At 41.2% G+C, this 27,984-nt stretch overlaps 1 protein-coding gene and 1 long non-coding RNA gene across 3 annotated transcripts; both read left to right on the forward strand.

The window, feature by feature from the left end:
• Window positions 1-9,323: 9,323 nt before the first annotated feature.
• On the forward strand, window positions 9,324-17,108 carry LOC105860242 (uncharacterized). Of its 2 annotated transcripts, none has more exons than XR_012915087.1 (3): window positions 9,324-9,498; window positions 14,992-15,064; window positions 16,086-17,108. It is a non-coding gene; the product is annotated as an uncharacterized LOC105860242 (long non-coding RNA). The 2 variants fall into 2 exon arrangements; XR_001148971.2 differs by lacking the exon at window positions 9,324-9,498 and adding an exon at window positions 14,093-14,163.
• A 7,608-nt stretch (window positions 17,109-24,716) lies between these two features.
• On the forward strand, window positions 24,717-26,336 carry LOC142864726 (growth-regulated protein homolog gamma-like). The gene is made up of 4 exons (XM_075997795.1): window positions 24,717-24,999; window positions 25,082-25,205; window positions 25,351-25,434; window positions 25,724-26,336. Exons 1-4 carry the CDS (start codon window positions 24,906-24,908, stop codon window positions 25,734-25,736), a joined length of 315 nt encoding a protein of 104 aa, XP_075853910.1. The 5' UTR covers window positions 24,717-24,905; the 3' UTR covers window positions 25,737-26,336.
• The last annotated feature ends 1,648 nt before the right edge of the window (window positions 26,337-27,984 follow it).

Here is a 27,984-nt window from a genome sequence, read left to right on the forward strand (position 1 = left end):
AAAGAAAGAAGGATGCCGGGCGTGGTGGCTCACGCCTGTAATCCTAGCACTTTGGGAGGCCGAGGGGGGTGGATTGCTCAAGGTCAGGAGTTCGAAACCAGCCTGAGCGAGACCCTGTCTCTACCAAAAATAGAAATAAGTTAATTGCCCAACTAAAAATATATATAGAAAAAATTAGCCGGGCATGGTGGCGCATGCCTGTATTCCAAGCTACTCGGGAGGCTGAGGCAGGAGGATCGCTGAGCCCCGGAGATTGAGGTTGCTGTGAGCCAGGCTGACGCCATGGCTCTCACTCTAGCCTGGGCAACAAAGTGAGACTCTGTCTCAAAAAAAAAAAAGAAAGAAGGAAGTAAGGAAGAAGAGAAAGAAAGAAAAGAAAGAAAAAGGAAGGAAGGAAGGAAGGAAGGAAGGAAGGAAGGAAGGAAGGAAGGAAGGAAGGAAGGAAGGAAGGAAGGAAGGAAGAAGGGAAGGAGAGGGGAGGGGAGAGGAGGGGAAAGGGAAGGGAGAAAAGTGTGACAAACTAGAAGTTTTAAAGAGGTCCCATAACAGAGAACAGGTGTGGTTATTGGAAGACTCACCTTTAGCCATCACCGGTGATGAGGATTAAGCCTTTCTCCATACCACCCACCGTGACTACAACTGTCCTTACTCACTGATCCACCAAAATAGGTAAAATAATTATCTTGTTTTTATTAATCTTTCTTAAATGTATATTTAGCTCCCATTTATTTCAATGTTTAACGTTCAAAGTGTTTTGGTCTTTATTTAGAAATGTGGTGATGTTTTGTGACCAGAAATATACCTTAGAAACTTAACTCTTATTTATATCACTTAGCCTACGTGGCTTTGATTAAGGTTGCAGTTTCCAAAAACTTACCGATGATGTTACCTGAAGCCTTGCTGCACACTTGATAGTTACAGGCTGCTTCCAGAAGCCATAATTTCCCAGTATTTCCAGTCTGTGGTCCTGCTAGGCTTTGATTTCTAGAGAAAGCCCTTAGAGGACAAAATAGTGAGCACCAGCGTGCAGATCGGGTGATGTCAGTAGAGGTCCAGTAGAGCATAGGCTACAGCTCTGAATTTTATTTACTGGAAGATTTGTTAACTCATTTGCTAAGAAATTTCTGGAAACCATGGAAAAATTACTCTTTAATTTTTTATTATTCATTTTTTCTCATTATTAAAAACAATTAAAATTTATAAATTAATGAACTAAAAAATTTTTAAAATTTGTTGATACACACTTTTTTGGTAAATTAATACTTTTAAGGTTTATATATGGCACTACACTTTTAGTTATTGAAAAGGCAAAATTGCCATTGCTGCTATTTTTTTCTATCATTGGAAAAAAACCTTTTAAGTAGTAGCCAAAAATAAAAAGGTTAGTGAGATTTCATAGGTGAAACTCTTGAATTGACTTTTCTGAATCTTCCTGTTAGTTCCATAATAAATGAAGATTTCTTTAAATGAGAAAAATCAGTTTGCTTCCCCCAGACCAGCGGTTCAACCTTCCACTCCCACTTTTGTTGTGTGTCCTGGTAGAGGTCTTTTTGTGAAAGACCTTCACAGTAAAAAGAGAAAGAGATTGTTGAGATAAATTATTTATCTGGTTTTAGATATCTCTTTCCCATTAAAATCATGGTCCTTTGGTTCAGTGGTAAACTGAAATCATCCCAACATGAATTCTGCACAATTTTCTGGGAGTTGTGGGTATCCCACGTGCATTGCCAAAGGCCACTGGATCCGGGTCTCACCGAAAGGGATTCCTGGGATACTTGGTGTCAGATTGCTAGGCTTAGCCAACATGCACCTGTAGCTGCTTCACTCCTGCTATTCCCAATTCAAATGTACTTACCATTTCAGAAACTTTCTTGGGCTTCTCTACTTTAACTCTGCAGAATGTCTGATAAACTACCCTTCTCATATAGTGTTTTAGAATCTGCTAATATCAAATAAATGAAATCATTTCTCTGGGATTCGGAAGCCAGGGGGATACAACAGCTGTGACTGAACAGATGTCAATACCATGTTCGGTTTGTAAGGACAGAAGTTTTTTCCTGCTGTTCTGTTTACCACTATACACTCGGTACCTGGACATTCTACGTTTGCAGAAACAAAATGTCTAAGCATTTTCAAAAGCATTTACATGATTTCTAGATTTTCACAATATGATCCGCTCTGAGTCCTTATTAGTTCTTTGATAAATTTGGCATGGAAAGGTGTGAAATGCATCCTCATGGGCTGTCATTGAAGTACTGTACTAATAATACTTGGCACAACGGAAGTAATGAAAATGGCAAGGTATTGAATAGAGACTGATTTCATCACAGGGCACAGCCCTGCTAGATACTCTTTAAACTTGAATGTAATGATTTTGAGGACCATGGGAAATGTCTTAATTTTAAGAAACATATTGCTAAAAAGACCATATTGCTAAAAGACCTAATTTTAGTCAAACCCGTGACATGAATTTCCTTTCTTTCAAAATGATTCTCACCAACTATTTTGAATAATTTCTATATAAAAACTAATATTTATAGTTTATAAAATTAATATTGAATCTCCATGTAACACTTTTTTTCTATTTGATTTTGCAGTATCCTCTGTGACAGTAGAATGGTATTTATAGGAAGTAAACTGTGATCTTATTAACAGAGATATCACCTTCAGAAAGAATTAATAGAAACATGACTATGTCACAGCAACGTTTTGTATTAAAAAAACTTTAATGCTGATAAAAGAAAAAAGCAAATACAGAAACTGCATGCTAAAAACACTATTTGTTGTAAAGCAGAATCTCAGAATGGCCTAGGATTTATGAGGGTTACTCAAAACAGATGGGAAATAATTGTCTGAGCTTTTGTCCACAGAACACTGAGTAAAAACATACAAGTCACCTGGTTCAATATTAAAAGGCAATATTAACCAACTAAGGCCCCCAATGCCCCAATGGAATATAAATTATAAATGAATGTAAGTATAAATAGTGATATGATATATAGGTCTATAAATTTAGCTAACATTTAAACATATAAAATATGTATTACAGGACAAATTCTGAATTTTAGTAGCCAAATGCCTACATCAATTCAAATATTACACTTTCCTTAGAGGTATAGAGACAGAGCCTAAATAATTCACAATTTATTAATAATTCAAATCAGGGCTGACTTATGCATTAGGCAGAGTAGGCAGAGTGCCTGAGGCCCAGGATAATTTAGGGCCCATGAAAATGTTTTAATTTCTTTTGAAATCAGAAGAAAAGCATGAAGGTTTAGTGTCAAAGAAAATATTATTTCTTTCTCACAAGAGAAAAAGATGACATTTTTAGGGCCCACCAATATCTCCTAAATTTTTACTAAAACAGAAAAAATGTTGAAGTATTTAAAGTCATATCAAAAATAATTCTTAATGTTGATATCATTATAGTAGGAAGGTCCCACAAAAGTCATCTTGCAGTCCTGCCAACATTAAATGAATGCAAAGAGAGAAGTATTTTCAGTTGAATAAGCAAATCTCAAAGCATTTTTGGATAATATTGCTTTGCAAGAATCATAGTTAGACAAAAGAAAAATCCATTGATCAGAAAGCTGTGCCTACCTTCACACAGTGCTACAGAAAGCATGAAACTGCCAAGAGAGTAATAGAGCAGCAGCCAGCTTGGAAATCATGTTTACACTGGAAGGTTTCTTTCCAGTTTCCTATGGCCCCTAGATGCTGGGATGCTTAGCTGTCTCTGGGGATTTGCAAGGGCTGGAATTCTCCCGAGGCTTTTTATATGATTGCAACATTAAACGTGTGTGGATTCTCATCCTTGCACTACATTACTGGAAATTACACAAAATTCAATATCCCCCCCTGCACTTTGAAACTAACCCTGACAGAAACAAACACTCCTAGGTCTCTTAACAGATTTCCAGCATGCTTAAATTTTAACCTGATTGAGTATGACTATTTTGTTAAGTGTACATAATTTTCAGTTTGCTTGTTACTTTTATTTATAACCCTAATTTTCATAATATTTATATTTAAGAAATAACTTTAAACTTATAGAAAAGTTGAAAGAACTATGTAAAGAATTCCAGAATACTTTTCACCCACATTTCCCAGTATTTCCTAAGAACAAGAACATTCTTTTATAAAACCAGCACAATGATCAAAGCCAGGAAATTAATGTCAATACAGTACTATTATTTAATTTATAGACTTTATGCAAATTATGACAATTATCCCAATAATATCCTTTACATAGATGGGTGGATAGATTCATAGATAGATAGATAGATGGATAGATAAAACTTTTCCAGGATCTAATGCAGGTCTTGTATCACATTTAGTTGTCAGATCTCCTTAGTCTCCTTTAGTCTAGAACAGTTCTTCAATTGGAATTGTCTAATGTTTCTTTATGATTAGATTCATTTTTGGCAGCAATCTCCAAGGGTGATGTTGTGTACCTCTCTGTGCATTATATCAGGATATAGTTTTACTTCTGCACACACAAAGAATAGTTTAAAAGACTTTTCCCCCAGGAAATCGAAAATTAAAGTACCAGTTTATGCACAGACTGGGTGGCTTAAAGAACAGGAATTTATTTTCTCACAGTTCTGGAGGCTGGAAGTCCAAGGCCAAGGTGTGGATAGGTTTGGTTTCTTCTTAGGGCTCCTTGGCTTGCACATAGCTGCCTCTTGCCATGGCCTCTTCTCCGTGTGCACAGCCCTGGTGTCTCTTGCTCTTCTTATAAGGACCTCAGTCATCGTAGACCAGGGCTAACTCATACGACCTTGTTTAACCTTAATGACCTCTTTAAGGCCTTATTTCCAAACACAGTCACATTCTGCGGTGTGCCATTCAGAGCTCAACATAGGAATTTCTGGGGACCACAATTCAGTCCATAACACCGAATGAAGCTCCTTCACTCTATTCCCACTGTTGTTCGTTTCATTTTATAAGAAAAGTGTTAGTGTCTGGGTATAATGAGCACTGTTGAAGCGCCTTCGCAGCAGTTACAATTGATAAATACTTTATTTTGGTTGAGCACCTTTCTTGTTTTCTGAGAAGTCAACGTTGCAATGAACAGCGGAGGCCTGTGCATGTACACGTATGCGGAGGAGACGATGAAAGAGAGTTGAAATCTAGAGTAATGTGCTCACTAGAGAAGCAAAGTGCACATTTACTCTACAAGCATTTAGTTCCTAATGTTTTTAGTGTTTTAATTGTCTTGAACTTAATCATTTGTTCATTAACTTAATAATGTTATTTAATAAGCTCAGTGTTACTAATAATTTCACAAATACTTTTTGAACATGTTATGTGCCAAGCACTGTGGTAGGTGTTGTAAGTACAACAGTAAATAAGATATAGAAGGAAGATATATACAGAAGATATTTCCTCTTTTATAGATCTTGCAGTCGAGTGAAGCTATGAATGGGCAAGTCAAATGTGGTAAGTAGAGAGTAATTACTGTCCTCTTGACTGTCCCTTGGGTTAGCTATGCTGCTGATGTGACCAGAAGGGGCACGCAGAGGTAAGAAAGCAGAGGTCTCGGAGTCTGATTTCTTGGACAGAGGCTGCCCTGCTTAAGTCAGGCCCATGTCTGGCTACCCAGCCCTGCCAGGTCCTGTCCAGCCCTGGGCCCTGCTTCCCTGACTGCACTTACCTGTGTTGTAATGCTCTGCTTACCGCATTTGACTCCACCTTTTCCCCCTTAATAACAGGAGGTGAATCTGAATCCCAAGCACCTAACATATCGTGAATACTCAGAAAAATCTGCTGAATAGAGTTGGCTCGGAAGCCTGGAGTTCCTGTGTCTGAGGCCAGCTTCCTTCTGTTGGCTCCCTTCCAACCGCTGCATGCCTGACATGTCACTAATCCCTAGACAATGTCATTTGTTGACATGGTTACAAAGCCCCGTACACTTGTGGACTTTCCCAAGGATTTCAGAATCTCCCTTTAAAATCCCTTTCCCCCAGCACTTACATCACAGATGCCTCCAGATAAAAAGAATAATAGGGCATTGTTACCTTGAGGATAGATCAACTATTGCCAAACATCTCCCACAGGAGCTTTGCTGCTTTTAGGAGCCACAAAAGAGGAAACCAAATGAGATTTACTTTACAAATATGACGAAGTAAAATGTAACATGCGCATTTTAATGCAGCAGACATGAGAGTGGTTTGGGTGGAGATCCAGAAAGACAGAAAGACATCTGTTAGGCTATGACTAGTTCAAAATACCACTTTAGTGACAAGGAAAGAAAAGTCTGTTTGAAACTAAGCTAAAGGAAGCTTTTCATAAAATCACTGCAGTGACATATATCAGAGTCACCCTTTTGGCCATACAACAGAACCTTCTTACGTTGGTCACTGTTACCACTTATTAGGGTCACAGTTGCTAACCTGAACATCAGGATGAACATTTTTACATAATTTAAGCAACAATGCCAAGCAGATAGATCGAACTTCGTCACCGTCAGGGGTGCACATGTTGGGCCGCAGTCTGAAATGTCGCTTCTCGGTGCGCTTATGGCGGAAGAACGACCAGACGCACCAAAGTAAGGCGAGCATAAACATGAGGTTGGTTGAGGATAGAAAGATGGGATTACAGAGCAAGAGCAAGATATAGGTTTACAGAGCAAGCTACATACACCACAGATGATGACCGGCTTCATTGTCCCAACAAAAACAGAAGAAAAAAGGGTTTGGTTATGGTCTGGGTCTTGTTTTATAGTGTCAGGATTGGGACCATCCTCATGGCTCACATGTCACCATGGAACCACTTTGATCTGACAGTTGGGAGTTATGTGACCCTAGTCTTACTGTGCATGTGAATTTCCCATGAATCTCTGTGAAAGCCTATTTGGGGGGATGAACGGCAATGGCACCCACTTTCTCCCTAGGAGACCCAGAATCCCTCACTATCTACCTAACAGATGTACCTTGAAGCTAATTAGGATCTCTCACTAGTTCAGGCTTTTTTTCAAGTTCAGGGCCCTTGGAAAGGGTCCTAGCAATGTGTTTACGTGGTCATATATTTTTACAAAATTTGTTGACGCTATATATTTCAATCAAATTGGCTAGGAACTGCTTTTTTTCTCTCACTCTCACTTCCTTTCTTTATATTTCCCTTTGTACTGGGTGATCTTGGAGTAGCTGTAAACATTTTTGAGATCTGGCTAAGAGGAAGTTGAGTTGAGGATACTCAAATGTGGTTTAGGTTTAGTGACATGTATTTTATTGGTTCACAGTTACATTATGAATGGCTGTGTCTTTACTAGCCATCCTGCTGTGAGAATAGCTTCTAGGAATACCCCTTTGCTTACTGTGCACACTCACCCAGCTTTCTGATGCAAAAGTAAGATGTGTTCTAAAGTACACAACACCAAAATGATGCAGGTTTGGGAAAAACAAGGTAGAAATACACAGAACAAAAAGCCAGTCTGGGGCAAATTCTTCCAATAATCAGAGTGAAAAATTATAAGCCGAAGATTCAGTTTATTTCAATCCTAGATAAAACAAACCCTTCCATACACTCAATAATGCAGAGTCTTTGATTATAATTGTTTTATACTTTTTCCTCTATTTGATTGGAATGATCATGTTCAACTAGAATTTAATCATGTTACGTAGACTCTATCAGAATTTCTGTGTTTGTAGGGCATGCACCTGTAGTAGCATGACAAACACTGAGTACATCTTTATGTGAAGTTGCATACTTTATGCATCCAGCTAGCAATAATAGCTACTTTTCTTTGATAAAATGTCATTTAACTTAGTCATTTAAGTTCACATTGTTAATGTACAGCAGCCTTCCTTTCCAACCACAGGTTAACACACACTAAGAAGCCAGGCTGTTAGAAGAGCAAGAAAACTTTAGAAAATTCGACTGTCTGAAACAAAAGCAAGCCACTCTCCACTAAGAGTGGGTGCATCCCTGATTTCCACCCTCATATTCACACTGAGAGCTCTTGCTCAAGGGAAAGAATCTCCTATTTCAATTCTTGTTGTCCTCTTCTAAACTAACATGGTCATCTATTTTGTATAAACCTGTGTGTCAACATCAAACAAAGTTGAATTGAAAGATGATGTGGGAGGGTCTCATAGTTCTAATAACATGAAAGATAGGAGAACACTGGCTATAATTGTTTTTTGGCACTAGCGTCTGGACCTATAACTAAAGGAGGTTCTTCATTCTTCCTAACCAATATGTATGACAGGTATTCATCATTTTTGCTAGACTTAGATGTACCATGTTTCCCCAAAAGTAAGACAGGGTCTTATATTTATTTTTCCTCAAGAAGACACCCTAGGGCTTATTTTCAGGGGATGTGTTATTTTCCCCTCAAAGTCTCAGCTTGCAGCACGCACAGGATGGCCGGGACCTGACAGGGGAGCCAACCTTGTTGGTGGGGCTGCCCGCACCTTTCTGGTCACCTCTGGGATAGTAGCTGTCACGATGGGGCAGATGAGAAGGGCTGCTGTCTTCTTTACCCCTCTGTGACGAAATGCATGGGTTGTGCAGATCCGCTGCATAGCCACGCCCATCACTAGGTCTTATTTTTGGGGTAGGGCTTATATTGTGCAAATGCTTAGAAATCCTGCTGGGGCTTATTTTATGAGTAGGTCTAATTTTCGGGGAAACACGGTACTTAACAAGATCTTATAAGCTCAATCTCAAATCCACCAATGGAATTTTTACTGTAGTCTCTCCTATAGTCAAAAAATAATGGGAATAACTGAACAGTACTTATATACCAGATCAATATTCGAGAGGAAATGTTCTCATACATTAAATACTTTCAAAATGTTTCTCCTGCCTCCCTACCCCAAAAGAAATTGCCATTATTTCTTTGTCTCAGGGAAATGGTATTTTAATAAAACACTTACTGTGATAGTACCATTTACTGAGCATGCAAGTTGAGAGAGCACTGGAGTGAAGACATGATGCTGTGATTTGGAATCTCAGCTCTTCCACTTGCTCCAGGTAACTTAGGGCAACCTCGCTGAGTCCTTGTTACCTCATCTATCAAGGCGAGGTTTGCATGAGGAATCAAATGAATTAGTCCATAAAAAAGCCAGCACACTGCCCAGCCCAGAACAAATACTCAATATATATTTTAATTCCTATTCTTTGTGGCTTTGCCCAGAAATCATTCTTTATTGTGACCTCACTGTAGCCTCGAAACCCACAAACCTAGACATTAATACGTATATCAATAAGCTCCCACATTGCAAAAGTTTGGAGTTTTCATGTTCATCTGTCCTTGGGAAGAGAGACGATAACCAGCTCACCTGAGGTCACACAGCTGGTCAATTACAGAACTGAAACAGGGGAACCTGGGTCCCACGGGCTGCAGACTCCAAGTCCAGCAGGACACTGGCTCTCCACCCCACCTGGTCTATCAGTCAGCTTCAAGGGTGTACATCCTGCAAGCGGCACTTTTAAGCAAATGGACCATGAATTATTACTTTGGTGCAGAATATATCAAAGGAGAAGCTTAAGGTAAGATTTAAAATTACAAGAGAACATTGTTTCTGCTTCCCTGATGTGTTTCTTCATCGCAGTTCTGGTGACTCACCTCCTTTGCTTCAGGCGTCTTGCTGGAGTGCTGTGGGGCATCACAGGAGATGCCCATGCCTGGGGAAAACCCAGCACTAAAGCAGATAAATCAAGCCCTTGCTAGAATGTCAGATCCATGAGGGCAGGAATGTTTCAGCTTTATTCACTGATGTGTCCCAGGCTCCTATAATAGTATGTGGAACATAGTAGATGCTCTGGCAAATGAGTGAATTCTATTGAACAAGGATGAGAGTTTGACCTCTAACCTCTCAAAGGACTGTCAGGCAATTCTGATCTGGCCCATACTCGATTCTCTACAGCACTCATGACAGCTGGCTGGGAATGTTGTCAGGTGTCGGGTGGTCTCCACCTATCCTGTAAACTCTTCTAGGCTGGACCTTGTCTCTGAGAACAATGCTACACCCTGGTGGGTGCATTTTATTTATATGTGTGTGTGTGTGTGCATGTGAATGTGTGTATATATACACACATATATACATACATATGTATATAATCACTGTTGGAGAAATTGATACTTGCAAAATTATAAAGTCAGTTTTATTGGTATATTTCTACCTCACAGATACAATTTACTTTAAACCACAGTAATGCAAGTAATGCTTCTTTTTAAAAGTCCAGAAAGCCAATGTCTTCATCTACGACCTAGTGGCCTATCTATTGGTATCCTTTCACCAGAAAGCTCTTTCTGCTAAGTACCTAAATCAGAATTGTACGGAATTAAAGGCAAAGGAAGGTAGACGGTTTTGAAGGCTCTTTCATCCAGGCATGGTGAGTCCTCCCAGAGTCCGCCTTCCTGTGAACAGTTGAGGGTCCCTGCCCCATACCACCCCTGGCTATTTTGATGTTTGTAGTAACTGCATTTCACACTGTGGATAGCATTTTCAATACAGGTGCATTTTATACAAAAATATTTAGAAAATAATGATGATAAACTCTAAACAAAAGGAATAATAATTTTTAAATCATATAAATGCAAAAATTTCTTATCTAGTTTAAAATAATATTCTTCTATAGTTTCCTGGAGCTGTTTCTCCAGTGACTGTCTTTCTTTTGTGTGCCTTTGAGTCACCCATTTCTGTCTTTGCCTATAAATTTGATACCACACTTTTAGAATTAGAGGGCATAGCCTCCAGTTGTGGGCATGCACTGAAGAGTAAAATTTATTAAATCAAAATGTCACAGAAATCATATTGACATCTGATCTTTGACAAAGCAGACACTGGGGAAAAGAATTTCTATTCAATAAATGGTGCTGGGAAAACTGGATAGCCACATGCAGAAGACTGAAACCACTACTCACAAAAATTAATTCATGATGGAAAACAGACTTAAACCTAAAGCATGGGACTATAAGAATTCTGGAAGAAAATGTTTGGAAAACTCTTACAGACATCAGCCTAGGCAAAGAATTTATGAAGTAGACCCCAAAAGCAATCACAGCAACAACAAAAATAAATAAATGGGACCTGATCAAATTAAAAAGTTTCTGCACAGCCAAGGACACAATCAATAGAGCAAACAGACAACCTACAGAATGGGAGAAAATATCTGCATACTATACATCCAATAAAGGGCTGATAACTAGAGTCTACAAAGAACTCAAGCAAATCAGCAAGAAAAAATTAAACAACCCCATTAAAAAGTGGGCAAAAGACATGAACAGAAGCTTTTCCAAAAGAAGATAAACAATGGCCAACAAACATGAAAAAATGCTGAATATCACTAATCATCAGAGAAATGAAAATCAAAACCATTAGGTGAGATGTCACCTAATCCCAGTGAGAATGGCTCTTATCATAAAGTCCCAAGACAACAGATGCTGGCATGGGTGCGGAGAGAAGGGAGAATGTCCAAGGGATTCCAGCCAAGGACAGTGAAGGGAGAAGATGGAGGATACAGTAAGGCGGATCATGTTATGCAGATCCTGTTCATGTAGAGCCATGAGCAGTAGTGTGTTAGTGATAAGGAAAAGCCCATCTATTACCTGGCGCATCAGCATAACACTGAACCTACTACCTAGTGTATCAACTACCAGGTGCATCAACATAATATTACCTGGTGCATCAACATAATACTAACCTATTACCTGGTGGGCATTAGTCACCTGATATCCCACCGCTTAGACCATCCCAACTTAATAAAAGTGGGAAAAATCGGGTAGGTGGGGCTCAGAATTTGTGGTGAGACCCCTCTGAGCCCTCCAGCAAATAAACTTTGATTCTTGAACTCTGCGTGTGCCACTCGGTTTGTCCTCAGGACCACCTGCTGTAACACTTGCTGTAACATCAGTAAGCCAGTGCTCAAGTATACAAAAACCCCAGATTTGTAGCATTTGCTGATTTCCATAGTATAAACAATCCCACTATGGCCAAATTTATGCTACCAACAGCTAGTCACTGACTTTCACAATTCTGGACAATTTTACAATCCATTCTTGTAAGCCCATATGAGCGGACATGAACGCAGCAGTGCGGGCAAGTGAGGTTGAGAAGCTCTCACTGACCAAGGGGATGGTGACTCTTCAGTTGCAGAATACTTTTTCTGGGGTTCTCTTTTCTTGTAATGAAGTCACTGAATTCTGTGTTTTACTTTATGAAGTTGATGTTCTTCATATCCTTTAACTCAAGGGGAGTTTTTCAAGTGGAAAACTGTATATATTGCAATAAGGTCACCCCTCAAGTGCCAGGAGCCTCTGTTCTCAAGTTGAAATGCCAATTACTATCCTTCAGTGGATCTGGCCACTCTGACTGAGATGGGAGGAGTAGGCGAGAAAGGAATGGAATGTCAGTGAAATCACATCCTGTCCTCACTCTGCCCTGGGGCCTCACTCACTCCCAGTTTTGCATCTCAGACCTTGGCTTTTCTGTGAAATGAATGTTCTTTGGCACTAGCTTCCAGGAAAATTGGAAGCTAGCCTCTAAAATAAGCTAATATCATCCATAAGCCAGGCCAAAAGAAAACAAAGAAACATTTGGCACTCCTCAGAAGTTGTCTTCAAGAAATTGTTTTCCGTACGTTATTTGCATAAATTTGTCATGGGCTTTCCATTTCAATGGAAGGGGAAAACAGCAGGACCTTGAGTTCCCTGGCATCCTGCTGCCCTTTGCAGCCGAGGTCAGGCTGTGTCTCTTGTTGCTTCTTTTCTGCTCCTCTTAGTGGACTAAAGACTGCAGATCTGACTGCAGATATGATCGTATTCAAAATTGTGCTATGAGTGAGCAGCTTGAATGGCACCATAAGATTTAATTTGGCTAATGTTTCAGTTTGTTGAGCCATAAGGCTGACAAATAGCTATAGCCCAAGCAGCAGCCTTTTTGAATCAGTGCACGTGCGAAAGAGATTGCAGCTAAAGGCTCAGCACAGCAAACACTCTTGGCACTACTGTCTGGCTCCACCACTCTATTCCAGGGTGTAGAATAAAGCCACACTCAGTTCAATGGCGTCGCTTCCTATAAATTCAGCATAAATCTCAGACATTCAGGAGTATATCCAAGACACATAATGAACAGCACTTGGTGTTCAGCCTTTTCCTTCCCTCACTGTGAAAGTGTCCCACCAGGAAATAACAGTAGCTACCAGCCTATTAATTCATGAGCATTTTGATGCCTCTTAAATGGTAAGTGTAAGTTGAGAAATGAATTTCCTGCCGCTGAAATTCCAATACCTTAAAAACCCTTCAATGATCAAATGTGTTTATTCTTTGTATTAATAATGGAAAAAAAGGTTTTTTAAAAACCAAACAATTTAAATGTCTTGGCAAATGTCAACTTGGTGGGTTAGGATCCTAAGCCACCGACATTGGGTAGCTAGTGCTGCAGTTTTTCCAGCATCCATGGAAGAATCAAGAAAGGCAAGACTGTGATTCTTCATTTTCCCTAATCATGTTCTGTTGTTCTAACGTTATCATAAAATGACTTTAATTAAAATGCTAATATTAATTAAAGTTAATGAATTTCTCATATGAGGTCTTAACTATTGAAATGTATTGTCTACATTCCATTTCCTTTCTTTCCCAAGAACACCCTCTCAATTCATTAAGCACTGTTGCCTTCCTAGCACTTATAAAGTGAACCCTGTGTGTAGATAAAAACACAAAGAAAAAATAAATAACTCTTGTTTCAAAAAAGCGAAAATTCCTCTGATGGGGTACTAAAATGAGCACAAATTAAAATACATTATAATAATAATACTCAGCTTCTTCCCCACATTCATCTCTTCAGTCGCCTGGTGGAGGATACCTTTTCAGGATCCTCTCCTACATACTCCATCAGGCCAGTATCTAACAAGTGTGGGCGGTTGAGGAAGAATTCAAAGACAGGCCTGGGGTTCTCTTTCTAAATATTTAAAGTTTTTTAAACCAGTTCTCAAAATGTTAAATAAAATGAGTCCTGTCTTTCTACCTTGACAAATATACAATTGTGTGTCACATAATGATGTTTTAATCAACGATAGATCACATATACAGTGGTGGGCCCATAACATTATAATACCATATTTTTACTTTACCTTTTCTATGTTTAGGTACACAGATACTTACCACTGTGTTACAGTTGCCTGCAGTCTTCAGTCCAGTAACATGCTGTATAGGTTTGTAGCCTGGGAGCAACGGGCTACAGCACACAGCCGAGGCGTGTGGTAGGCTACACAATCTAGGTTGTGTAAATGCACTCTGATGTTCACACTAGGAGGAAGAACCTAGTAGCACATTTCAGAATGTGTCTCGATCATTATGCAACACATGACTATATATCAATACCATTTTAAAAATATGTAAAGCTACGGATTCTGTATGATGAGAATCAGTGAAATATCAGAGACAATTATGTTTGTTATTCCACATCTGGGTGTTCTGTTATTGGACAGGCAGGCTATATTTGGATAAAATAAAGTCATAATTTATGATTTATTCTATATATATCATATAAAATTTATTTTACTTGATTTCATTTCAGCAAAATCAGTAATAAAGTTTTCATAATTGACATTTTTATATAATTTTTGTTCTATAGACAGAAATGCCAAATTAGACATTAATTGAATCACTTAATTATTAGATTTCTTCATTGTTAATTTAAGTTTGGAGAAGTGTCACCCTGCTAATGCAGGGACACTAAGATTCCTAAAACATTACTTGGAGGCAGAAACAAACCATGAATTTTATGTCGTGTTCACACATGATCATGGGTCACCTCTGGGAAATTACCCAGACACTGAGCTTTCAGAATAAATAAGTAACACATGGTGGACTGATTCCTTACGGTTGTGCTTATTAACTGATCTTAGAATGATAGGACGGGGAAATTGTTGGCAGTAAGGGCACCTGACCCTTGTGACTTTTAGTAAGCTCCTTAAGCCAAGTGCCCTGTGAAAATACTGGTTTCTGTTGTTTTTGTTTTGTTTTTTACTTACTTCTAGCTCCTCATAGAGTTCCAGTGCCTAAGAGAATGGAAGGGAGCCCGACCGCCTTCATCACTCATTAGCCTCCTCGGTATGTCACTCTGGGATGCCCGGCCTGGGAACTGACCTGTTAGTCCAGAGATGTTTAGGGTTAAGGATGTTTAGGTTAAGGGTCATTTGGTGTCAGCACTGGGCTCTGGTTGCTCATGTGGCAGCGGTTCCCGCGTGTTCTCTGGCGCATTTCTGTTTCGCATGGCTGTGACAGTGAGGCCTTCTGAAACTTAGGCTCAGGACAGGGGGACCGCTTTCTTGAGTCTGAGGGCAGTACTGGACCCCATATGGAACTGACCATACATGATGCATTATTTTTTCTTTCTCTATTCTATCCTTTAGAATGTAAGCTCTATAAGAACAAGGAGAGCGTTTTATCCTTTTTTATCCCCAGTCCCTTACATATATAATTCCTGGCATAAACATTGGGTTATGACCACGTGTTGGCATCCCTGTCTGTTCGACTAGACTGTGGTTCTTCTGAAGGAAGGAATAGATGTTTTGATTCCCGAGTCTCAGTGCCTCACTCAGCCCTGGAAACATACATGGCTGCTGCTTGATAAACAAGTCCACGTGCAACCGCAGAACTGTACTGAGCAAGAGGGGAGACAGTTCGGTCCCTTCCCACATGGCCTGAATGTTAGTTTGACAAACATTCAAAAGAAACAAGAAGAAAATACAGAACCAGAAGGGCGCTGGAAACCAAAGTAGCTCCTGGTCTCCATTCCACCATTTCAGCTACCTTAATTTTACCTCCTGTTTTCAACTCTTCATTCCTGAATCTTGGACCACCAGTTGGACAAACTCCTCAAAGTTAGCTAAGGAACTTCAAATTCCTTGGACATGCTTCTCTTTTCTGCCTTTCAAGAATCTTTTATTCTTTTATTTTCTTTTTCTCACCATTCTCAGTGTCTTCCCTTCTTTTTGAACTCATGATCTATCTTTCATCGCCTTCTCTGCTGGGTGCCATGGAGGTGGAGCAGCAGAGAGGGAAGAGGGTTGTCGCGGTGTTTTACACACTGCTAAGGCTACCAATTTTGTTTCTTTCCTTCCACTTCCAGGGAAGTGACCGGACTCTGGAAGAATGGCTATCCTCTACTTAAGAGATTAGCAAGCACTGGCATTACCAACCTTAGCAAAGACTTCTGTGCCACAGAATGGATGAGAGCTCCACATCCCTGCACTTTAAAGACCATGTCAATGTTTGTCCTTTGATGGAAAATCAAGGACTGTTTAAGCCAAGTCCAGAGGGACACCCTGCAATGTTTTGCTCTGTGTAAATCCTTCAGCACCTTTGTACTTTCAGGCTGTGTGGTCAGGGAACCACAATAATGACTGAGATTGAATAGTTTTGTCCCTGGTGGAATGAAGGCATAGGGTCAAACCTGATTTGATTTAAAGACAGTAATGTAAATTTTCTTGCACATTCAAGTTTATGGAGCAAAATTCAGACCCACCACCCAATGTTTGTTTCTTTTAACTTTTTTTTTTTCTTTTTTGAGACAGAGTCTCACTTTGTGGGTTGGACTAGAGTGCCGTGGCATCAACTTCGCTCACAGCAACCTCCAACTCCTGGGCTCAAGCAATTCTCTCGCCTAAATCTCCCAAGTAGCTGGGACTACAGGCACACACCACCACACCCAGCTAATTTTTACTATTTTTAGTAGGGACAGGGTCTCACTCTTGCTCAGACTGGTCTCAAACTCCTGAGCTCAAGTGATCCTCCCGCCTCGGCCGCCCAGAGTGCTAGGATTTCAGGCGTGAGCCACTGCGCCCGGCCTACCACTCAATGTTTGAAAGTTTGAAGAAGTGATGTAAAGGAAAGCAGAGGTTGGACTTTTATTATAAGAGAATGTTGAGAACACAAAATTTAAATTTAGCCACTGACTTTGCTTTTGTTCCAAGTGTAATTGTCACAGGCATGCAATAAATCTAACAGTCCATATCTCACAAAGCTTTGCCTATTTTCCATATGTTTTTATGTTGGATATTTATGCAAGGTAGAGAAAAAAAATGACTACAAAGATGTGACAGAAAAGGCTTCCACCACAGATAAATATATTATTCAAAATTTCTTCCATTGTCCAAAGATTTTATATTCATATCCAATGAATAATTTATATAAGATATTGAATTTAACAAATTCTACAATGGAAACAAAGACTGTGATTATTTTTGTTAGCTTATGGGATTCATATTCGTCCTGATTCACTTTAGCTCAAAGGCAGAGTTCTCAGAAGGTTATTGCCTCAGTGGTGGGGGTCAAATTAATCCAAGCCTAAGGGGTATCGTGGATCCACAGTAAGAAAGCTTAGAAACAATTTTAGAAAGGATCAAACTGATAGCAGGTAACCTAACTGCTGTAGCCTAAGTTTTACCCCTACTTTGTACCTTCAATACCACAAGAGTTATTTTGCTAAAATACAAATACAACCATGCCACTCATTCACGTGTAAACAAAGTGTCTCTTCTACCTACAGTGTAAAGTCCACAATTCTTAGTATGGCAGATGCCTTTGTTTCCTAATACAAAAAATGGGTGTATTTTGAGTATCTATTTCTTGGGTTACTGTAAGGAGATTTTGCACATACACATGGATACACACACACATGCATGAACAATCTCAGCTCTGATTTAGAAATGAAAATATACAAAATAGTATGTTTTAATTATAATTGTCATGTTGGTGTTATTGTAATTTTTGTGCTTTCATTGACAGTCTGGTGGGTTAGTAAGACATTGAGCAAAAACATTGTGGTGAAAATAAGCAAAGAATGTTGAAATTGAAATACAAGTACTTCAATTGATCTTTTGAAAAATTAACACACTAGCAAGTAGGGTGCCAGTGGTAAGGTATTATGGTTTTACTTTTTTTTAATTAATAATTTTCCTTTTGCAACTGCCATGAGCAACATTCTTAGTTCAGTATAATAATTAGTGAGTGTAGTCTAACTAACCAAGGGACCAAAACAAATTTTGCTAAGTCAATCAATGCTGGTGCCATGTTAATCTTTTAACTCTGCTGAGAACACTGTCAAGCTGCAGCCCTTATCAGCAAAAGCCTAGGAAGCTGGCATTCCTGCCGGGAAAATCTCAGATTGCACAGCAATTTCCTGTAGCTCTCTGTTGTGCAAACTTTCAGGGAGTGATGAAATTAAAATAGAATGTGCTTCAACTTTTTTTTTTCTGACTGAAAACTGTTAGCAGGTAATGTCTATAAACTAGGAATTTAGGATATAGGCAAAGCCTTGATCAATATAACAAAACCATTGACAGGCTATTTTTATTCCTGGAAGTTCTTTTTTGCATTTTGTCCCTCTAGCATTTAGGTTTTACACTGTTACCCATGTGTATGAGACACAAAAGTATCACCCAGAATAACACTTAAGCTAAAAGTATGTGATGCATTATGGCATATTTTTAAAAAAAAATTCTATCCTATTATATTTTATTCCATTATATTTTCAAATACTGGTTACAACCCACTAAATTGATTTAATGACCCACTAGTGGATCATAACTTGTAGTTTAAAAGTATTGCTCTCATCTCTTGATGACAGAACTGAACTTTAATAGTTCAGGGTGGAGTCTACCTTCTTATTAGTACCATCCAAGATACTCTGAGAGTCACTAGAGGTAAAATGTTAGACAAGTTAGAGCAGGCATCTTCAAACTATGGCCTGCCGGCCACATGCAGCCCACCGAGGACATTTATCCAGCTCCGCCGGGTGTTTTTGGCACCGCTGCCTGTCCTGCTTAGCAGTCAACTCATCCCGGGCCCACAGTGCGCATGTGTGGAATGTGTGCCCACTCTCCAACAGCCCTCCCACGGTCTGAGGGACAGTGAACTGGCCCCCTGTTTCGAAAGTTTGAGGACCCCTGAGTTAGAGTCTTCACATACCTTATCATCTGCCTTCAATCTTAATACCAGATCCTGACCTAGTGCTGGGTGTCTCTGGGGACTTCAGAGGGTGAAGCGTTTGGGATTGATGGCACAGAAGCAGAGGGTTTCTGGGCTGTGAGGGTCCCCTTGTCATCACCTCTACATTTCCCTTTGGTTCCACTATATCCATAATACTGTGAAGAGTTCAAAGGATCTAGTAATGGAAAGCCTGTCTTAACTCTTTCTTTGATGAAAAAAGTTAGAAGAAATAAACAGTATGTAACCACGTCAACTATTTCTTCACCAAGTCAGACACAACAAGGAGATCGTACCACTGTCCAGTTTTGTGTAAGTGACAGCAAAATTTGAAGGCAAAGAAGTCACTAAGCATAAACAGGAGTTAGAACTATCAAGACTTAGTTATCAATGGTGTTGGCTAATCTGTCTTCTATTCTGTAATTCAAAGCATGATATCTCAACCCCCATCAGATCCATCTCTAAAATCTGCTGTAATTGTTTATCTCTGCAATCTGTTTCACTTTAGGAGCAAACTTTATGCTAGGGGTAATGTTGGCAAAGTCCTCAAGGCAAGTCAGGGTAAAGTAGAGCCATGCCACTCACCAAGTCACAAGAACGTCAGTGCTCAGCACTGAGCAGCCACCCTAGATTTTGCAGGTATATGAGATTGTACTAGTCAAATCTGAAAGACACAATAAGACTTTCAGGGTAGAATGGAATTTAGGAAGCTGAGCTTCTATTTTAGACATAACTTCATTGGGTTAAACAATTGCATGGATTTACAACGCATGCACATAACAGTAGCATCAGCACTTGTTAAAAGCAGAAGGAATTTGTCATGGTAGGTTTCATAACACTGGTGTTCTTAATAATTTCAAAAACTTAGGAGGGGCTTTCAGGAATGAAATCACTTAAAGTGATGTATTTGGAAAGGGGGAAAAACTACTTTATTTCCTTTCTTTTTTTTTTTTTTTTTTTTTTGAGACAGAGTCTCGCTTTGTTGCCCGGGCTAGAGTGAGTGCCGTGGCGTCAGCCTAGCTCACAGCAACCTCAAACTCCTGGGCTCGAGTGATCCTTCTGCCTCAGCCTCCCGGGTAGCTGGGACTACAGGCATGCGCCACCATGCCCAGCTAATTTTATATATATATATCAGTTGGCCAATTAATTTGTTTCTATTTATAGTAGAGACGGGGTCTCGCTCAGGCTGGTTTTGAACTCCTGACCTTGAGCAATCCGCCCGCCTCGGCCTCCCAAGAGCTAGGATTACAGGCGTGAGCCACAGCGCCCGGCCTTTATTTCCTTTCTGAAAGGAAATGAAATAATTTTTATTAGACCAGTTCTAGGAGTCATGGAGATAATTCTATGCATAATGGGCTGATTCTTGACATGTGTTATCTTTTTGGGGGGCTGTTACTATAGACAAATCAAAATTTTACTCTTCCTTAGTATTTACTCATGGCAATACTTTGGGTGGGCCTGACAATCATTAAAAGCTAATATTTTCTAATTGTTTTTTAGTTGCAAGAAATAAATGATAAATTTGGGCAGCCAGATGTTAATGCCCAAGGCAGGGAGACAGTCATTTCTTAAATCTTTTCTAATAAATGGGTTGCATAGAATTTCACTCTTGTTCCCATTTCATGTGGAAAGTAACTGAAACTAAAATCTCAAATAAAAGATTTAAAGAAACTTTTCTAAGATTCCCTAATAATATGGATTCTTGGTGCTGAAACATTTTAAAGATAAATGAGATGTTTCTTTGAAAATTTTTTTCTGTTTACGTAAGGATTAACAACTAGGCAATTCTGTTTAGGTAAGTGTCTGAGTCAGTTTGAGCTGCCATAACATAATGCCATCAATTGGATTGCTTAAACAAAAAAAAAGGACACTTAATTCATTGTTCTTAAGGCTGGGAAATCCAAGATTAAGGTGCTGGCAGATTCCATGTCTGGTGCAGGCTCCCCTCCTAGTTTGCAGATGAGCATCTTTTTGCTGTGCCCTCAAATTCGGGGAGACAGAGAGAGAGAGAGGGAGGGCTGGAGGGAGGGAGGGAGGGAGGACTCTGATCTTTTTTTATAGAGGCACTTATTAATGCTATCGCGGGGCCTTACCTTCATGACTTCATCTAAACCTAACTACCTCCCAAAGGCTCCGCCTCCTGATTTCACATAGGAAGCTAGGGCCTCAGTAGAGAAATTTGAGGGGGACACATTCGGTCCATGACAGTAAAATTGTAAATCACTACTTCTATTTTGTTTATTTTACAAATATTTGTATGACACTTAATATGTGCCGATGTTTTACAAATGTGTACACATTTTATACTTGTAATAACCCTGTGAGACGGGCACTATTGTAAGCTCTTTGACAGAGGAAAAACATGAATAGAGGTTAGGCAAATTGCCAATGGTCTCGGGGCAAGTACATGGTGCAGGGTTCAGCCCTGACAGCCTTGCCAAGCTGCTTCTACAGCTCTGCGTCCAGCTAGTGCCCTATTCCAGAGGCAGGCCAGCTGTGGCTTCCCAGCCCTCCTCGCAGCAGTGGTAGAATCGCTCACATATCCCAGAGGTCTGTATCCACCCTGGAGAATCAACTTAGAACATGCACTTTAATTTAAAAGGGGTGGGGGCAGGGGTGAGGGAAGAATCATTGAAATTGATGGTACAAAGTCAGTTACCTAGTGAGCAGGCATCAGCTAAACAGACTTGGAATGCTTTATTGGCATTCTTATGGACTAAAGGATGTAGACAGTTATTTCTCGAGATAGAATCAAGCCCACGATGCAGGTAAATACAGATGACATGAAATGGCATGAAATTAGAAATCTAGTATTTACATGTCAAAGACATATCTGTTGGCACTTAGGTAAACAGGCAAAACCACACTAGGTACTCCCCTTCTGGTGCCTTTCTTGGTCCAGGGACGGCGGCACTAGGACAGCTGGACTTCATGAGCCCAACAGGTCCCTCTATAGCCCCCAGTCACTTTCACCCATCAGAACACAGCTCTCCGCCCCACGAAAAGGTGACGCTCCCGGAATTCCTAAAGTGTGAGGAATTCCAAGTTTTCAAAAAGAGGAAGGATGGGAGATGACAGCACCGTATCCTAAAATTAACATTGAGGTAAACTGTGACAGTGGTCTGCAGAAGAACACAGAGCCTGGGACTTACTCGAGAGAACAGAACATCAGGAACGAGACAAACGCTCTTACAGATAACCTGAGACGACAGGTGTATTTTTAAGGAGTGAGTTTATTTCAAAGATGGATGAAGTTGGCGAAACACCTGTTGGAGAGGAGCCAGACCAGCGAGGCTGCCGTTGCCACCTTAACTCTTTTTTTTTTTTGTTTTGTTTGTTTGTTTGATTTTTTTTTTAATTATTTTTTTTATTTTGGTATATTATGGGGGTACAGATTTTAAGGTTTCAATAAATGCCCATTTCCCCCCCTCCCCCCAAAAGTCTGAGTCTCCATCATGACCATCCCCCAGATGGTGCACATCTCACTCACTATGTATGTATATACCCACCCCCCTCCCCCCTCCCACTTGCCCAATACCCTATTACTGTAGCACCTATGTGTCCACTTAGGTGCTACTCAGTTAATACCAGTTTGCTGGAGAATATATCTGGTGCTTGTTTTTCCATTCTTGGGATACTTCACTTAGTAGTATGGGTTCCAGCTCTAACCAGGAAAATATAAGGTGTGCTATATCACCATTGTTTCTTAGAGCTGAATAATACTCCATGGTGTACATATACCACATTTTATTAATCCATTCTTTGATTGATGGGCACTTGGGCTGTTTCCACAGCCTTGCAATTATGAATTGTGCTGCTATAAACATTCGAGTGGAGGTGTCTTTTTTGTAGAGTGTCACTGGATCATTTGGGTAGATGCCCAGCAATGGGATTGCTGGATCAAACGGTAGATTCACTTGTATCGCTTTAAGGTATCTCCATATTGCTTTCCACAGAGGTTGAACTAGTTTGCAGTCCCACCAGCAGTGTAGGAGTGTTCCTCTCTCTCCGCAACCACGCCAGCATTTATTGTTTGGAGATTTTTTGATAAAGGCCATTCTCACTGGGGTTAAGTGATATCTCATTGTGGTTTTGATTTGCATTTCCCTGATGATTAGAGATGTTGAGCATTTCTTCATATGTTTGTTGGCCATTCTTCTGTCTTCTTTAGAAAAATTTCTGTTCAAGTCCTTTGCCCACTTTTTAATGGGGTTATTTGATTTTTTCTTCCTAATTTTCGTGAGTTCTAAGTATATTCTAGTTATCAGTCCCTTATCGGATGCATAGGATGCAAAAATTTTCTCCCATTCTGTAGGTTGTCTGTTTACTTTCATGACTATTTCTTTGGCTGTGCAGAAGCTTTGTAGTTTGATCATGTCCCATTTATTTATTTTTGTTGCTGCTGTGATTGCCTTTGGGGACTTCTTCATAAACTCTTTGCCCAGGCCGATGTCTAGGAGAGTGTTTCCAACTTTTTCCTCTAGAGTTCTAATAGTTTCATATCTTAGGTTTAAGTCTGTTATCCAGCGTGAGTTGGTTTTTGTGAGAGGTGAAAGGTGTGGGTCCTGTTTTAGCCTTCTACAGGTGGCTATCCAGTTTTCCCAGCACCATTTATTGAAGAGGGATTCTTTTCCCCAGCGTATGTTTTTGTCTGCTTTGTCAAAGATGAGATGGCTATATGAGGATGGTTTTATATCAGGATTCTCACATCTGTTCCACTGGTCAAAAAATCTCTAATAAGCTCCATCAGGAATAAAAAAGGAGATATCACAACTGATCCCAAAGAGATACAAGATACAATTTATGAATACTACAAAAATCTTTATGCACACAAACTGGAAAATGTGGAGGAAATGGACAAATTTCTAGAAACACACAGCCTCCCTAGGCTCAACCAGGAAGAAATAGATTCCCTGAACAGACCAATCTCAACAGCTGAAATAGAAACAGCAATTAAAAATCTCCCTAAAAAGAAAAGTCCTGGTCCAGATGGCTTCACACCTGAATTTTACCATACTTACAAAGAAGAACTAGTACCTATCTTGCAGAAACTATTCCACAACATCGAGAAGAACGGAAACCTCCCCGACACCTTTTATGAAGCGAATATTACTCTGATACCAAAACCAGGAAAGGATGCAACAAAAAAAGAAAACTACAGACCAATATCCCTAATGAATATAGATGCAAAAATTTTCAACAAAATCTTAGCTAACCGAATCCAGACACTTATCAAAAAAATAATCCACCATGACCAAGTGGGCTTCATCCCAGGGATGCAGGGATGGTTCAACATACGTAAATCTATAAATGCAATTCACCACATCAACAGAAGCAAAAACAAAGACCACATGATTCTTTCAATAGATGCAGAAAAAGCTTTTGACAAAATTCAACACCCTTTCATGGCACCTTAACTCTTCAATGCCATCCCTGCAATGACCTCCAGGGAAGAAACTCTGTCCTGAAAAGAGGAGCCAGTCCCTGCACGGCCCAGCGCCCACCGTTGTGGTCACCCAGCGGCTGCGGTCCCCTCCTCCCAGGCGGGGACTCCCGGCCTATCTGGGAATCTGGAACAGAAAACAAATATCCCGGAGTCCCGGAGTGCACATCAGGGGTTAAGCGGGAGGACGAGGCAGGGGCAGCGGCCGGTCCCCTGCTCTGCACCCCCGGGGCGGGGCGGCGCCGTCCTTCCCGACTCAGAGTGACGCGGGGCTCCGGGAATTTCCCTGGCCCGGGCTCCGGGCTTTCCCGCCCCAGCCCGGCATAAAAGGGGTTCGCGGGGCTCCAGAGCTGCAGACCCGCATGCAGGCCCCTCGCGCCAGCTCCACTTGCTCCATCGCAGCCTCCCGAGCCGCAGACCCGCACCCCGGAGCCGCGGACCCGCACCCCGGAGCCGCGGACCCGCACCCCGGAGCCGCAGACCCGCACCGCAGGCCCCTCCCGCCGCCCCCGCCGAGCCATGGCCCGCGCCGCCCATGTCCCCCGCACCCCCCGGCTGCTGCGCGCGGCGCTGCTGCTCCTGCTCCTGGTCGCCACGGGCCGGCGCGCTGCAGGTGGGACCCGCGCCGGGGACGGGGGCGGACGGGCTGGGGCGCCCACCCGACAGCCCCGCTAACGCGTGTCTCCGCCCCGCAGGGGCGCCCGTGGTCGCCGAGCTGCGCTGCCAGTGCCTGCAGACCCTGCGGGGCATCCACCTCAAGAACATCCAGAGCGTGAAGGTGACGGCCCCGGGCCCCCACTGCGCGCAGACCGAAGTCGTGTGAGTGTCGCCCGCACCCACCCCCCGCCCCCGCCCGGCCTCCCGCTCACCGGCCTCCCGCTCACCGGCCTCCCGCTCACCCGCCTCCCGCTCACCGGCCTCCCGCTCACCCGCCTCCCGCTCACCGGCCTCCCTTCTCCCGCAGAGCCCAGCTCAAGGGCGGGCAGGAGGCCTGTCTGCAGCCGGAGGCCCCCATGGTGAAGAAGATCATCGCCAAGATGCTGGGCAGGTGAGTTGCGGTTTCCTGTCGGGTGGCGGCGGTCGGGGGCGGGAAGAACCGGCTCGGCCCCGGTTCTGTCGCGGGACGCGGCGGCGGGCGGGAGGCCGGGCCTGGGTGCCGAGCGCGGCTGGCCTGCTCCTCCCGCGCCGGGGCTTGGGCCGAGCGCCTGCGGACCTCGCGCTCCCTCCCTGAGCCCGGCAGGCGCGCCCGGGGAGGCGCGGCGGGAGCTGCGGGCGACCCCTGCGCGGCCGGCGCGGGCAGAGCAGCCTCCCGAGCCGCTGACGGCCTCTCGCCCTAGGGGCGGCCGCTGACCCGCCGACGGACGCGAGCTGGCGACGCGCTGAAATGGACTGCCAGCTGCCAGTCTCCGGCCGCCGCACGGCGCTGCACGTGTTCGAGTAATTCCCGGGAGAGTTCTATTTATTTATGTATTTATTTATTCCTCAAAGCTTGTATTTGAATATTTTTACATGATTTTATTTAAAACTGTGGCTGTGTTTCATCAACGTAGCTCAGTCCTGATCATTACTAACTGTGAAGAAGACGGGTTTGCAGAGTCTCCTGCAACCGGTATTAGTGGGAGGCCATGCGGGTCAGCCCTGGCCAGGTGGGCCGGAGTGCAGGATCCAAGCAAGCAGCTACACCAGTGTTGGGGTGAGGGAATGTGTGTGCATGCCTATTCCTGTACTTTTAAAAGAATGTCAGTTGTTATTTATTGAAATTATCTCATGTTATATACTCAACATTTTTATGTTGAAGCTTCCCTTGGACATTTTATGTCTTCTTTGTAGGGCATACTGCCCTGTCTAATGTTCATTACGCAATGTTTCTCTTTGCCTTGTAACTGAGAAATTACAATTGCTGTTATGTTTTTATAAACAATGTGAAAATAAAATTTTTTTAAAAAAGAACATGCGTGGGTTTGTTTGTTTGGTTTTTTTTTTTTTTTAACCTTTCCTTCCTCCTAGGTGCCCAAGTAGTGGTACAATTAGACTGTGGCTTATATCTTATTCTGCGCCTGCTTCTGGAAAAGGCACTTTTCCTTATATTTTTCTTACTAAAAAGATTAGTTAATGCTCTAAGAAAGTACACAAACACACTTCCCCCAAACACCTTGGTAATTCTACTTTTATATAAAATATTAGTTTTTCACACAGATCATTTTGCCATTCAAATTAGTTTTTTATAAACTTAAGAATTTTATGAACATTTTAACAAGAGCACCTACTAATACTTCAGTAAGTGGTTTTTCAAAGAATTATGCAGTTCTTTACCTTTTAACGAGGGTCAGGAGCAAATGGCGGAAAAGTGGATTCTTCTTCAGAACTCAAAAATCTATGCTTTTTAAAATAATAGTAATAATTACCTACAGTGATAAATATATATTGTACAGGAAAATATATGACAACAGCACAAATGACAGGGAGATAAATGAATATATAACATTTCTTCAATTGTTAGAGAAAGTGTTGAGGAAAATTATAATGTATGAAGAACATACGTTGGAACTTGCAGGGCAACTACTAATAAGGAAAATGCAAGATTTCTGTGTTCACAATCTGAAAACGATATAAAATGGAATAAAAGAAAATACCTGAATAATATGAAAGAAAACAGGAATTAAGGAATGAAGATACAACACAGAAAATGGGACAGGGAGAAGTGAAAAATCTTGAACTCCTGGCCTTTTCAAAGGCTTCTCCTGCCTCAGCCTCCCAAAGTGCTGGGATTATAAGCATGAGCCACGACACCCAACCAAGAAATGAAAAATCTTTATAAAAGAATTCGTAATAGTATGAGTACCGTCTCTCCCTTCCTGAAGGTGAAGCTTAATTCCTCTTCCCACTAAGTCTAATATGGACTAGACTGTGACTGTTTTAAATAACCATCAAAAATGAAAAATAAAAGCCATATATTGGAGAAATTTGGCAGACACAGCTTTAACTAAGTGATCAAAATTATTATGACCAGTCACAGAATGTGAATATTATGCACCCCTGATAGAACGTGGCGGGAAAGGCGCCTCAGCTCCATCTGTGTTCTTTGACAAAATCCCACACTCCAGAACAATCATGAGAAGGACATCACACACGTCCAAACTGAGGGACATTCTACAAAATGCCTAACAAGTAATCTTCGGGAAACATTCAGTAATAATATAGAAAAGTAAAATAATGTAATCAACCAGCTTGGCCTGATGCACATGTGTAGACACTTCACCCAGCAATTGCATAAATCTCATTTGTTTTTCCAGTGTGCAGAGAACATTTTCTAATACAGATCTTATATGGGCCATAAAGAATGTATCAACACATTGCAAAATTTTGAAAAGTTACAGAGGACATATTCTGGTCAACTATTTAATGAAGATTTCTAACTTTCATAGTTGAACTATACATCTATACACTCTGCGTGACGTGTTTGCTGTGGTTTATAACTGATCTCCCAACTTTCTAAATTTTATTTCCATAATACTAGAGTTGTCATGCTGTCTTCATGTCCAATATAGCCATCTAGTGTGACAAATATATTTCCATGGCGATGTTTCATCATTTCCTA

This window comes from Microcebus murinus, chromosome 26 (assembly GCF_040939455.1).
Source record: "Microcebus murinus isolate Inina chromosome 26, M.murinus_Inina_mat1.0, whole genome shotgun sequence".
Lineage (NCBI taxonomy): Eukaryota > Metazoa > Chordata > Mammalia > Primates > Cheirogaleidae > Microcebus > Microcebus murinus.